Raw genomic sequence first — 13,462 nt, 5'->3', positions numbered from 1 at the left:
CAATCTTAGTTGTCTGTTGGATGGAAACTCTTGTTTCTCTGGTTCTGGTGAGTGTTACCTATTTCTTCTTTGTAGTTAATCTCTTTGAGTATTTTCTCTAGCGCTGGTTTTGAAGACATAAATTCCTTCAGTTTCTGTTTGTCATGGAAGCTTCTTATTTCTCCATCTAATTTGATAGAAAGTTTTGCTGGATAGGAAATTTTTGGCTGGAAGTTGTTTTCTTTCAGAGTTTGGAATATGTTACTCCAAGCCCTTCTGGCTCTCATGACTTGGTTTGGGAAGTCTGGAGTGATTCTAATTGGTTTGCCTCTGAATGTCACTTGGCCCTTTGTTTTTGTTGCCTTTAAGATTCTCTGCTTGGCTTCCACATTGGTCATTTTGACAATTATATGGCGTGGGGATCCTCTTCTCGGCTCCTGTCTAAAGGGAGTTCTATAAGTTTCCTGGATCTGTGTATCAACCTCTTGCTCTATATTTGGAAAATTTTCTGCTATTACTTCCTTGAAGAGATTGTTGATCCCTTTGGTATCACTTTCTTTTCCCTCCTCTATTCCAATTATTCTTAGGTTAGGTCTCTTAAGATGGGCCCATATTTCTTCAATATCAGATTCCTGCTGTTGGTTATCTTTTTCTAGATTAGAAACTATGCATTCATTTTTGGATTGCTCATCTTCTAAGAGCGAGATTCTGTTCTCCATGTGGTCTAATCGGTTGTTTGTGCTTTGAATTGAGGCCTTTACTTCATTAATTGCATCCTTTATCTCTTTTTGGCTCTCTCTGAGTTCTTTTCGAAGCACCTCTATTATTTCTACAGTTATTTTCCTGATTTGATCTTCTAGAAATCTCTGATTTTCTGTTTTATCAGGTTCTGATGTTGTGGGGTTGTGCACGTTCATTACTTCAGTGTTATTCCTCTTTCCCATGATTTCGGAGGTTTGTGCCTTCTCTGGGTTCTTCCCTTGGGTCACTGTGGCTTCACTTAAGATGCTCTGGATCTCGAGTCAGTATTATCTCAGACCCTACTACTCCTTTACTGGGTTGTATCACAGAGTCTCCGACCCAGGGAGTCGATAGAGGCTGCTTTAAACTATGGGGGGTGCCAGGTTGCACGCTCTCCTATGGTGTGATATCTCTGCCACCACCACTCCCTCACTGGGTCAAGTCCCAGGAGGCACAATACTGGGATTTCTCCTCTGTGGCCCGCAATTTGACTCACTGTTCTTGAGTACGTAGATGTAGCTGTACTGGACTCGGTGAATTCACTGCTGCTGCCGCCTCCGGTGGCAATATGGCGCCTCTGCCACGCCCTCGGCCATGAGGCTGGCGTATTTTTTCTTCTCTGGTTTTGATTTCCACTCTGAATCCCTGCAGCGTGTGCTGAGCTCAGCCACTGGGAGCTTTAAATGCTGTCTGCGCCGAAAGATCCCGCCTGGCTGTTCCACAGTGGCTCACCTCGGCTTGCTGTAGCCGTCCGCTGAGTTCGCCGCTGCCGCCGGCAGTATGGCGCTGCTGCCGCGTCCTCGGGCGCGTGTGTCTCCTCTGTGGCCCTGAGCTCTGTTCTCAGTCCGCTTTCTCTCTGGAGCCTGGTGGTTTTTTTGTTTTTCTGGTGATGGTGTTTTCTGGCTATGAAAGGCGCTCTTTTTGTGGTAATGGAGATTGGTTGTTAGCGGGACTCTTAAGCCCCGCTTTTCTCAGTCGCCATCTTCCCGGAAGTCCTCTTTTCATTTTTTGAAACAGGGTCTCACTGAGTTATGAATGGCTTCACTAAGTAGCTGAGGCTGTCTGCGAACAGTGATCCTCCAGTCTCCACTTCTCAAATGTGACACTATGCCCAGCTTCAGTTGAAGTTTTTGATAGTTTCATTTACTGTACAGAAGTTTCAAGCAATCCCACATATTGATCCGCCTTTTAGTTTCTTGTATCTTTTGGGTTTGTTGAGAAAAATTTTACCTGTGCCTATGTGTTGCAGTGTTGGACCTATGCCCTCTTCAAGGAGCCTCTAGGTCTCTGGTCTAATTTCAGCTCTTTGATCTATATTGAATTGACTTTTGTGCATGGTGAAAAAGTGGCATTCATTTCCATTTTTCTGCATATGGTTAACCAGTTTAGTCAACACAATTTATTGAACAATCTATCTTTTTTCCAGTGTGTGTTTTTTGGTTTCTTTGTCAAAAATCAATTGGCTATAAATGTACAGATTTGTTTCTGAATATTCTATTCTGCTCCATTGGTATATGTACTTTTTTTATGCCAGTACCATGGTGTTTTTATCACTATGGCTTTGTAGTATAGTTTAAAGTCAGGTATTGAGATTCCTCCTGTATGGTTTTTGTTGCTGAGGACTATTTTGGCTATTTTGGGTTTTTTGCTATTCCAAATGAATTTAAGGAATGATTCTTGAATGTCTGTAAAAATGACCTTGGCAATTTAATGAGTATTGCACTGAATCTGTAGATCACTTTTAGAAGCACAGCAATTTTGATTGTATTTATTCTGCCTATCCATGAACATGAATGATATTTTCATCTTCTAAGGTATTCTTCAATTTCTTTATTCCATGTTTTATAATTTTGACCTTTTAGAGATCTCTGTAGTTCTATGTTGTCAGGTTCTGTTATTGTGAGGTTGTGGAGCTCATTGCTTCCTTGTTATTCCTCCTTCTCATGATTTCAGAAGCTTGTATCTGTTGCGTTTGGTAGATTCTCTCAGTCTCTAGGTGTCAACTGGTATATCCAAGGGTAAGTTATATTGTATTCAACAATGAAGGTTGAGTGAAAAATGCAGTGAAGTCATAAATGCAAGAATAAGTTAAAGCCACAGATTGGATCAAATGGAATGAGAGTATGAGTTTGAGAAGGTAGTATATAGTAGAGATTAGAGACAGTGAATATTTGTAATATTCTAGTAATCAGTGCAGAGTTTTTAATATAGTGGTATTAAGTGGATTTAATATAAGACAAAGAAGAGAGAGAAAGAAAGAAAAAAGTAAAGAGATGGAGAGAAGAGAGTAAGTATGTACAAGGGAAGTAGCTTGGAAGAGGGGTTGGGAATAGAGCAATCAAACTAGCATACACACACACACACACACACACACACACACACACACACAGAATGCAACCTGATGGGAATTGAGTAGTGTTACTTAGCACTGCTCTGGATCTCTGGAGGATGTGTTGAGCTCGGCCATCACTGGTGCAAGTTGTAGCCAGTGTTTGCACAGAAGGAACTGATGGCTTACAATTTCAATGATCTGCAGCTGCTTACTTTAGGTCCTTGGTTGTTTTTCTGTTTGTCTTTGGAGTGGAGTCAGATTGAGTGAAGCAAGATGGCACTGCTGTGGTGCTAGTGGCTGCAAGGTGGGTTGTTTCTTTTTTGGTGTTTTTGAGCACCGTTCTGCATCTCTGGAGTGCATGGTGTGCTCGGTCACCACTACCGGAAGTTGTAGTCAGTGTTTGCACAAGGGAAATTGATGACTTACAAATCCAAAAATCTCAAAATGTTTTTAAACCAATTAACATTCCTAAACTCTTGGACCCCTTGCAAAAGGCCTGATCACTTAAAAACTAGTCCTCTTCTTTGCTTGGATAGCCAGCCTGGTACTATCTTGGGTATATGCTGTACTGTTCTGCTGCTTGATCAATAAGTTCCAAAACAGAGTCTTGTTCTAGTCCCAGTTGTGTCTCTGACTCTTCTGATGAAGATTATAAGAACCTACCCGTGGCCAACTGGCTCAGTTGGGAATAATAAATCCAGCACTGAATATGGTCATTGAGTCCATTTGAGATCGAGTTTCTCAGAAAGATGTGCAAAAGAGTCAGGTGCAGTTCTGCAGCCACTTATCTGCAGCGATTTTTTCCCTTTTATGAAATAAATTCCTTTAAGTTCCTGTTCACGGCGTTTAATGTGGAGATTCCTCTCTGGGAAAGAATCTGACATGGACAAAAGCCTCTTGTGCGATTGATACTTTATTACAAGAACACAGAAAATTTATATCCTTCACCAGTGAGATTAATAGTAAAAAAAAAAAAAAAGAAGAAGAAGAAGAAGAAGAGAAGTGTAATCACTACAAATCAATAGTGAAGGACATGTAAACAAAGTAAAAAAAAAAAAAAACTAGTCCGGGCATTCAAGATTAGCTCCAATTAGCTCCGGATCCTGTGACCAAAATCCAGCCCCTGCCCTTGAGCCCCCTGCCCTTGCAGACAGGCGGCTCCAAAAGGCAAATTCCAGAAGACACAAGCACGCCCAGGGCTTGGAGAATACGGCCTCTCATGGAATCTCCTTTAACTTTTTGGAACTTTCCATTCCTAGGGCTTAGTCCATATGGCAGGCATGGGGAGATATAGCGATCCAGGGGGATGCGATGGAGGTCTCCCAGGTTTCATCTGCATTGCCATCTAAAGTCTGAAAGCTTAAGCAAGCTCACAACACAGTTTAGCAGATAAACACCAAAAAATAACATGAAGTTTTTAGATTTAGTTGTCAGAAGTACTTCTCTAGCTGCTGAGCACTTTTCCTCAAATGATAGGCTTATTAGAAGCCTATTCCTCTTTTAATAATCCATTTTCCTATCACAAACCCTTTGCGACATCCTTTTCTTTTCTGATTACCCTGATTCTCTCTTTCCCATTTGGGACAATCTTAGGATAAGCTCTTCTTCATACAAAAATGCTTTCTTATTCTCACCATATTTCCTTTCTTTCACACTTACACATTTATCATATCTGTCCTTTGTTCTGACATATTCATTTCTTAGCCACGTGGCACCTCCTTGTTTCGGGAAGTGCACATACTGGGTGTAAAGGTCAAGAATCTTCCTAGCCTTCAGCTCTATTGTATTGGGCAGTATTAGCTGCTCATCAACTAGGCTGCTTTGATGTCACACACAAAGTTTATCTTCTCTGTATCTAGGCAGGATCATAAGGAGAGGGGGTAAACAGAGGCACTGGTTGCCTCCCTTACGAGTTTTTATGGCTAATGGTTTCAGCTGACTCTTAAGGCTTTTACTGTAAATTAATGATTAGAATGAAGGTCAGAGATAGAGGGGAAATCTGTGTTTGTAATTACTGTGACTGGAATGCTTCCACTGCATTTGAATTCTAACTAGATTTTATTACCATTTGACCAAAGCCGAGGGCGTTTAGAGGCTTAGACAAATTACTAGATAATTTATTTTCCACAGACTCAGTTTCTCTCACAGTCCTGATCTTACATCACTGGAGCAATTCGTGTGGAAAGTTAAAAGTGTCATTACCAAAAGAATAATAGTTATGAAAGAATATCTAAGAGTGGGGGAGTACTTTGGCCAGAGACAACACTTCCCCTCGGGGCTCCGCTTCCTTGAAGCTTAGCCAATTTCCTGCATGGGAAATCTTCATGCAGATGCCGAGGAAAAGGAAGTAATCTTGGCAGTACCCATCTGGCATCTCTATTATCTATTTTTGCATAGCACATTTCCCCCAAAATTGACGATGCTAAACAATATACATTTATATGTCACAGTTTCCATGGTTCAGAAGTCAAAACATGTCTTATTTGGTTCTCTGCCTCATTGTCTCTTGCAAAGCTACAATCAAAGTATCATCTGGGGCTGCTAGCTCAGGTGAAGGACTGATCTAAAAGATCCTTTCCTCAGCTTGCTCTTCTGGTGGTGCACAAAATTCAGCTCCTCATGGGCTGCTTGCTTGAGGGCCTGACTTTCACTAGTCCCTATTTCTTTCCTTGTGGAATTCTCCACAGGGCTTGCTTGCTTTGGCACAGCAAGCAACCTGTAAAGGCAACAGAGTCCACACAAAACAGAAATAACTGCATTTTCCACTTCAACCTTGTTTTGTGTTTGCACATGGGTACTATAGATGGAACCCAGGGACATCCTAACTATAAGCTATTTTCATAGCCATTTTCATTTTTTTTTATTCTGAATCAGGGTCTTGCTAAATTGCCAAAGGCCTCCCTAAATCCGAGTCTGGCTTCAATCCTGTGATCCTCCTGTCTCAGTCTCATAAGTACTAGGATCATGGGCATGTGCCACCACACCCACCTTCCAAAATAATCTTTTTATAAATGTAACTTTTGCCTTACTCTGTGTGTTAGAAGTAAGTAATCAGATGAAGCCCCCCACACACAGGGAGTAGATTATACAAGGCAGTGGGCTCCAGGAAATTGAGTCATTGGGAGTCATTTATAGGCCACCATGAGAAGCCAGTTTTTCATGGTATTAGGATTGGTGCACTCAGATTCAAGAATTGTCTATGTGATTCACCATTTCTAGGTTTGATTTTTTTTAGCAAGTAAGTGCTGAATTCCATCTTCATGCAACATGCTCATTTATAATTTCTGCTTTAAGTCACATTGTTTTCAGAAATGTGACTCCTCATATATCCAGGTTGAAAAGAATTGTTTCTGTCCCTTATTTTATGCTACAAAAAAGAATTCTTACATATATAAATGTGTGTGTATGTGTGTGTGAGTGTGTGTGTGTGTGTGTGTGTGTGTGTACATGCAAATGAGCTTGTACATGCTCTATCACCATATTTACCTAAGTGTAAATTTCTTTGGTTCTTCCAAACTTCTGATGGTCATATTTTGATCAAATGTATAAGCAGATGATTTATTAATGTAAAAGGATGATTATGGTTCTTTGTGAAGCAAAAAGAAATTAAAAATTCAGAGTAAGAATTATACTATTTAAAGTTATTAGAATTTTAAGATCTAAAGAAGTCAGCTGACAATAAATTCTTGTGTTTAGAACATATGTGTACTTTTTCACATAACCACAAATAACAAGTTAATCCAGAAGGTATATTTTTGGCTAACTAAAGCTTACTTGGTCTCTTTAATATCATATGGGAAATAAATGCAAGTACCAGTTCAAATCCATTCAGTATAATTGTGATAGTCATCATGAAATGTGGCATGTAATAAATGACATAATCTTACACTGCTAAATATGAATTATCCCATTTTTTTTACCATTTGTGGTCCACACACAGTTCCATCAGCAACATAGGCATTGTCTCTCCCATCTGCACTCACAGAAGACCCAGGAATTATGGATAAACAGACGTGATCATGAGTATATGAATAAACTGCAGATTGAACAGCGTTTTTATAAGTATTTTTCTGTGACCAAATACAAGCTAATTTCTCACAGAGAATATCCCTGGAAATGGAAAGAGAAAATTCTTATCATTTCAATTTTTAGTGACACCAGCTTCTAATTTAACATGGTGACATATATGTTGGTTAAGGAAAAACACCAAAATAAAAAAACTTTGTTTTTTCTAAGATAGCACACATTTTATAAACAATTAAGTGCAGTGATATTAATTAACAGTATGGCAGAATTGATATGTGCATACTGAACCCATATATAGACACTACCTCATTTCTATTAAAGAGCTCAAAATTGTTGAATTTTCCAAGATGGCGACAGAGAGACGCAGCGTCCCTCACTAGCTGAAGCAAACTAAGTTCAACTACTGAGACAGAAGTGTCTTAATAAAGAAAAAATTAAATGTACAATCCAAAACAGACTTGGGGAGTACAGCAGAAAAAATCCAGCAACTGAACTGCAAGATTCACCACAACACACAAAGAAAGCAGATAGTGAGCTGAAGACTCTGCGGCCGGCGGAGTGCAGGCGCAGGTGCAGGCGCAGTGGCCTCAGGGCTGCTGGCCCAAACGGGACTTTTGGGTCTTTAACATTCCCAGAGAAGCTCTAAAGTCTGAAAGCGACCAGAGAGTTCCAATACCTGAAGTTGCTAGCTAACTGGAGCTCCTGAGTGGCACCCAACAAAGGCGGCCCCGCAGACACACCTGGAGATCGGCAGGGACCGGGAAGTGGACCTGCTCTCCGCGGGAGCAAAAAGTCACCAGGATACAGGAGAGCTGCCAGATCTTCAGAGCCACAGATTGGACTGCCAGCGTGAATTCAGAGGAGCCACGGACCCGACAAGCACACAGTGAGTACGATATATGTGAGTGCCAGTGTGCACAAAGTGGGCCAATTCAACTCCGGGACCAAAGAAGAACGCTTAAGGCGCGATACCTGCACGGGGCCACAAGGGGACACTCCAAGCAAAATACAAGATTCACCATATATCAACAACATAGTAGGACTGTTATCTCTTTTTTTATTATTATTATTATTATTATTATTATTATTATTTATTTTATTTTTTTGGTGGTACTGGGGTTCCTGGAAGCCCTTCTACCTCCGGGCTACACTCCCAGACCTATTTTTTACATTTTCATTTTGGAAACAGGGTCTCCTAAACCAGCACGCACAGTTGGCTTCGAACCTGCGCGATCCTCCTGTCTCTGCCTCCCAAGCGCGGGGATTACAAGCGTGCGCCACCACGCCCGGCTTTTATTATTTAATTTTTTACTATTTTTCTATCCTTTTATATTTTATTTTTTACTATTGCAGTTTGGTATTGTTTGTTTTACTTTTGGGGTCTTTGGGTTTGTTTTGGTTTTTGGTTTTCTGGGGGGATAAGTTTTTTTTTTTCTGGGGGGATAAGTCTTTTCTAAAGTCCTAATACAAAGACTGGGCTAAAAATAATACCCACTAACGATGGGAAGACAGCAGAAAACCAGATCTGAGAACTCTGAAAATAAGAGAACTAGGAATAATGGAGAAATGACAGAAATTACGAATACTGACCTACAAGAAATGCAGGAAGGGGAGTTCCGAATCTTGATCTAAATATGATGAAAGGATTTAAAACAAGTTTAGAGGAGATGAAAGATGAGTTAGAAATACTAAAAAAAGAATCAGAAAGAGGCTTGGAATGAAATGAAAGAGTCAACAAATGAAATGAAGTCAGCAATAGAAGAAATTCTGGAAGATTAGAGGAAATGGAAAGTAGAATATCACTGTTAGAAGACAGTTCATCCAACACTGAAAACACAGTCAATAGTATGCAGAAGTCATTACAGCAACAAAACCTAAACATACAGCAAATTTGGGACAACATGAAACACCCTAACATACAGATAAAAGGCATTGAAGAAGGGATAGAGGTACAGACCAGGGGCATCCGTAATCTCTTCAAAGAAATAATTTCGGATAACTTCCCAAACATGGAACGAGAGATAGATCTTCATGTTCAAGAGACATACAGAACACCATTAAGACAAGATCAAAAAAGAACCTCCCCACGCAACATAATAGTCAAAATGACTAACATAGAGGCCAAGGAAAATATCTTAAAAACAGTGAGAACAAAAGGTCGGGTGACATACAGAAGCAAAATAATAAGAATCACCCCAGACTATACAACCCAGGTCATGAATGCCAGGAGAGACTGATATGACATGATCCAGACCTTGGAAGAAAGAAACTTCCAACCAAAGCTGCTTTATCCAGCAAAACTACTATTCAAAGTCGATGGCAAAATAAAAGTATTTCAGGATAAACAAAATCTCAAAAATTTATGAATTCAAAGCCAACACTACAGAAAATACTTAAAGAAATAAACCATAAAGAAGAAAAAAGAAGCAGACTTCAGAACCAGAGAAGAGAGGAAAGTGATCAGAGGGGCTTCTAAGTAAGGAAGAAAGAAAAAGCTACCAAACAGATGACAGAACACAAAATGACAGAAAACAAAAATCATATTTCAATAATAACTCTTAATGTCAGAGGACTTAACTCACCAATCAAAATACATAGATTGGCAATGTGGATCAAAAAGCATAACCCAAATATATGCTGTTTGTAAGAAACTCACCTAAGAGTCAAAGACACTCACAGACTGAAAGTGAAAAGATGGAAAAAGATATACCATGCTACTGGAGAACAAAAAAGGGCAGGGGTAGCAATCCTGATATCCAACAAAATAGACTTTAAACTAAGACACATCAGAAGAGACAAATTAGGGCACTTCCTTTTATTAAAAGGAACAATACACCAAGACGATATAATGATAGTAAACGTTTATGCTCCAAATGTGAATGCAACCATGTTTGTAAAACAAACCCTTCAGGACATCAGATCTCAAATAGACCCAAATACAATAATTCTGGGAGACTTCAATACACCTCTCACACCACTGAATTGATCTTCAAGGTAAAAGTTGACTAAAGACTCTTTAGAACTAAAGAAAACGATAAACCAAATGGACCTAATAGACATATACAGAACATTTCATCCAGAAACTACAGAATACACATTCTTCTCAGCAGCCCATGGAACCTTCTCCAAAATAGATCACATCCTGGTACACAAAGAAAGCACCAGCAAATTCAAAAGATGTAATATAATTCCTTGCATCTTTTCAGACCATAATGGAATGAAAGTAGAAATCAACAACAGGAAACTCAAAAGAAACTATGCAAATACGTGGAGACTGAATGATACACTATTGAATGATGAATGGGTAAGAGCAGAAATTAGGGAAGAAGTAAAGAAATTTATGGAAATAAATAAAAATAGAGACAAAACTTACCAAAATCTTGGGACACTATGAAGGCAGTATTAAGAGGAAAATTTATTGCATTGAGTGCTCACATAAGAAGGACTCAGAATCACCAAGTTCAGACCCTATTGGCACAACTCAAGGATCTAGAAAGACTGCAACAGTCCAACCCCAAAGCCAGCAAAAGACAGGAAATTATTAAAATTAGAGCAGAAATAAATGAAATAGAGAACAAAAAACAATTCAAAGAATCAAGAAAACAAAAAGCTGGTTCTTTGAAAAGGTTAATAGAATTGATAAAACCCTGGCCAACCTAACTAAAAGAAAAAGAGAATCAATGCAAATTACTAAAATCAGAAATGAAAAAGGAGACATCACCACAGATAGTGAAGAAATTCAAAGGATTATCAGAAACTACTTTAAAAATTTATACTCCAATAGATAAGAAAACATAGAAGAAATCAATAGATTCCTAAACACAGTTAACCTACCTAAACTGAACCAAGAGGACAAAGCAAGCCTAAACCAACCAATAGCAAACAATGAAATAGAAATGGCAATAAAAATGCTTCCATCAAAGAAAAGCCCAGGCCCAGATGGGTCTCCAGCTGAATTCTTCAAAGCCTTCAGTAAAGAACTAATACCAATACTTCATAACTTATTCCAGGAAATTGAGAGATGGAACTCTCCCAAATTCCTTTTACGAGGCCAGTATCACATTAATCCCCAAACCAAATAAAGATACCTCAAGAAAGGAAAACTGCAGACCAATATCTTTAATGAGCATAGATGCAAAAATTCTAAACAAAATACTAGCCATACACATTCAAAACCATATCAAGAGAATAATACACCATGACCAAGTTGGTTTCATCCCGGAAAAACAAGGTTGGTTCAACATATGCAAATCAATACATGTCATCCACCACATAAATAGAATCAAGAATAAAAACCACATCATCATAGCAATAGATGCTGAAAAAGCCTTTGACAAAATCCAACACCCATTCATGTTAAAAACACTACAGAAAATTGGAATAAAAGGAACATACCTCAACATCATTAAGGCAATAATATACAACAAACCCAAAGCCAACATTATACTGAATGGGGAAAAACTGCAAGAATTTCCCCTAAAATTGGGAACAAGACAAGGATGTCCACTATCACCACTCCTCTTCAATATAGTCCTTGAGACTCTTGCCACAGCAATAAGACAAGAGAAGGAAATCAAAGGCATTCAAATAGGAAGAGAGGAATTAAAATTATTCTTATTTGCAGATGACATGATCCTTTACCTAGAAGACCCTAAGAACTCAACCAAAAGACTTCTGGAGTTAATTAACAAATTCAGCAAAGTTTCAGGATACAAAATCAACCTAAAGAAATCAGAGGCTTTTCTTTATACCAACAATGAATCCACAATGAAAGAAATAAAACAATCAATTCCATTCACTATAACCTCAAAACCAATAAAATACCTAGAAATAAACCTAACCAAAGATGTAAAAAACCTCTACAACAAAAACTATAAAACATTAAAGAAAGAAATTGAAGAAGACCTTGGAAGATGGAAAGACCTCCTGTGCTTGTGGATAGGCAGAATAAATATCATCAAAATGGCCATTCTGCCAAAAAATGATTTATAGATTCAATGCAATTCCCATCAAAATACCAACTACATTCTTCACAGACCTAGAAAAAGCAATCATGAACTTTATATGGAGAAAGAAAAGACCCAGAATAGCCAAAGCAATTCTCAGCAACAAGAATCATGCAGGAGGCATCACAATCCCAGACTTCAAACTATACTATAGATCAATAGTAGTAAAAACAGCATGGTACTGGCACAATAACAGGTACACTGACCAGTGGAACAGAATAGAATACACAGAAACAAATCCACACACCTACAGTCAATTAATCTTTGACAAAGGGGCCAAACTCATATGCTGGAGAAAAGACAGCCTTTTCAACAAATGGTGCTGGGAGAACTGTCTATCCATTTGTAGAAAGATGGAACTAAACCCCTATATCTCACCATGCACAGGAATCCACTCGAGATGGATCAAAGACTTAGAAATCAGACCAGAGACTGTGAAGTTATTAGAGGAGAACATAGGCTCATCACTACAACATATAGGCACAGGCAGTAACTTTCTCAACAAAACCTCCAAAGCTCAGGAAATTAAAGCAAAAATAGACAAGTGGGATAGCATCAAACTACAAAGCTTCTTCTCATCAAAGGAAACCATCAAGAACCTTAAGAGGAAGCCTACAGAGTGGGAGAAGATCTTTACCAGTCACCACTCCAATAGGGGGCTAATATCCAGAATATACAAAGAGCTCAAAAGACTCTGTACTAGCAAAACAAACAACCCAATCAAGAAATGGGCAACTGAAATGAATAGACACTTTACAAAAGAGGAGATACAAATGGCCAATAGATTCATGAAAAGATGTTCTTCATGATTAGCCATCAGGGAGATGCAAATCAAAACTACACTGAGATTCCATCAAACCCCAGTCAGATTGACAAGCATAAAGAAATCAAACAATAATAAATGCTGGCGAGGATGTGGGGAAAGAGGAACTCTTTTACATTGTTGGTGGGAGTGCAAACTAGTTCAGCCACTATGGAGATCTGTGTGGAGATTCCTCAGAAAACTGGGAATAGATCCACCATACGATCCAGCTTTATGACTCCTGGGTATTCTTCCAAAGGGGTTGAAAACAGAGAACTACAGCAACATATGCATACCTATGTTCATAGCAGCACAAATTGTAATAGCCAAAAATTGGAAACAACCTAGGACCCCATCAACAGATGAATGGTTTGCAAAGTTATGGGAAATACACACAATGGAATTCTATTCAGCTATAAAGAACAAAATCACGTCATTTGGAAGAAGTTGGAAAGGGCTGGGAAGCATTATGTTAAATGAGATCAGCCAAACACAGAAAGAGAAGGGACATATGTTTCCTCTAATATGCCCAAACGAGTGACCATTTGGGATACAAGAGGGACTCCAGATAATGGA

General features: G+C 38.9%; 1 protein-coding gene across 1 annotated transcript in view; it reads right to left on the bottom strand.

The window, feature by feature from the left end:
* The window catches only part of LOC308273170 (disintegrin and metalloproteinase domain-containing protein 18-like), a gene marked incomplete at both ends in the record, with an annotated part of 167,211 nt that overhangs the window by 58,761 nt on the left and 94,988 nt on the right, over positions 1–13,462 (bottom strand). Inside the window, one exon of the mRNA XM_080710264.1 lies at positions 6,973–7,162. Within this exon, the coding sequence (XP_080566390.1) occupies positions 6,973–7,162 (190 nt within the window). The remainder of the gene's footprint in view (positions 1–6,972; positions 7,163–13,462) is intronic.

Source organism: Muscardinus avellanarius, assembly GCF_963383645.1.
Source record: "Muscardinus avellanarius genome assembly, chromosome: 14".
NCBI lineage: Eukaryota > Metazoa > Chordata > Mammalia > Rodentia > Gliridae > Muscardinus > Muscardinus avellanarius.
The sequence above is the reverse complement of the archived record's forward strand: the minus strand, read 5'-3'. Positions and strand labels throughout refer to the sequence as shown.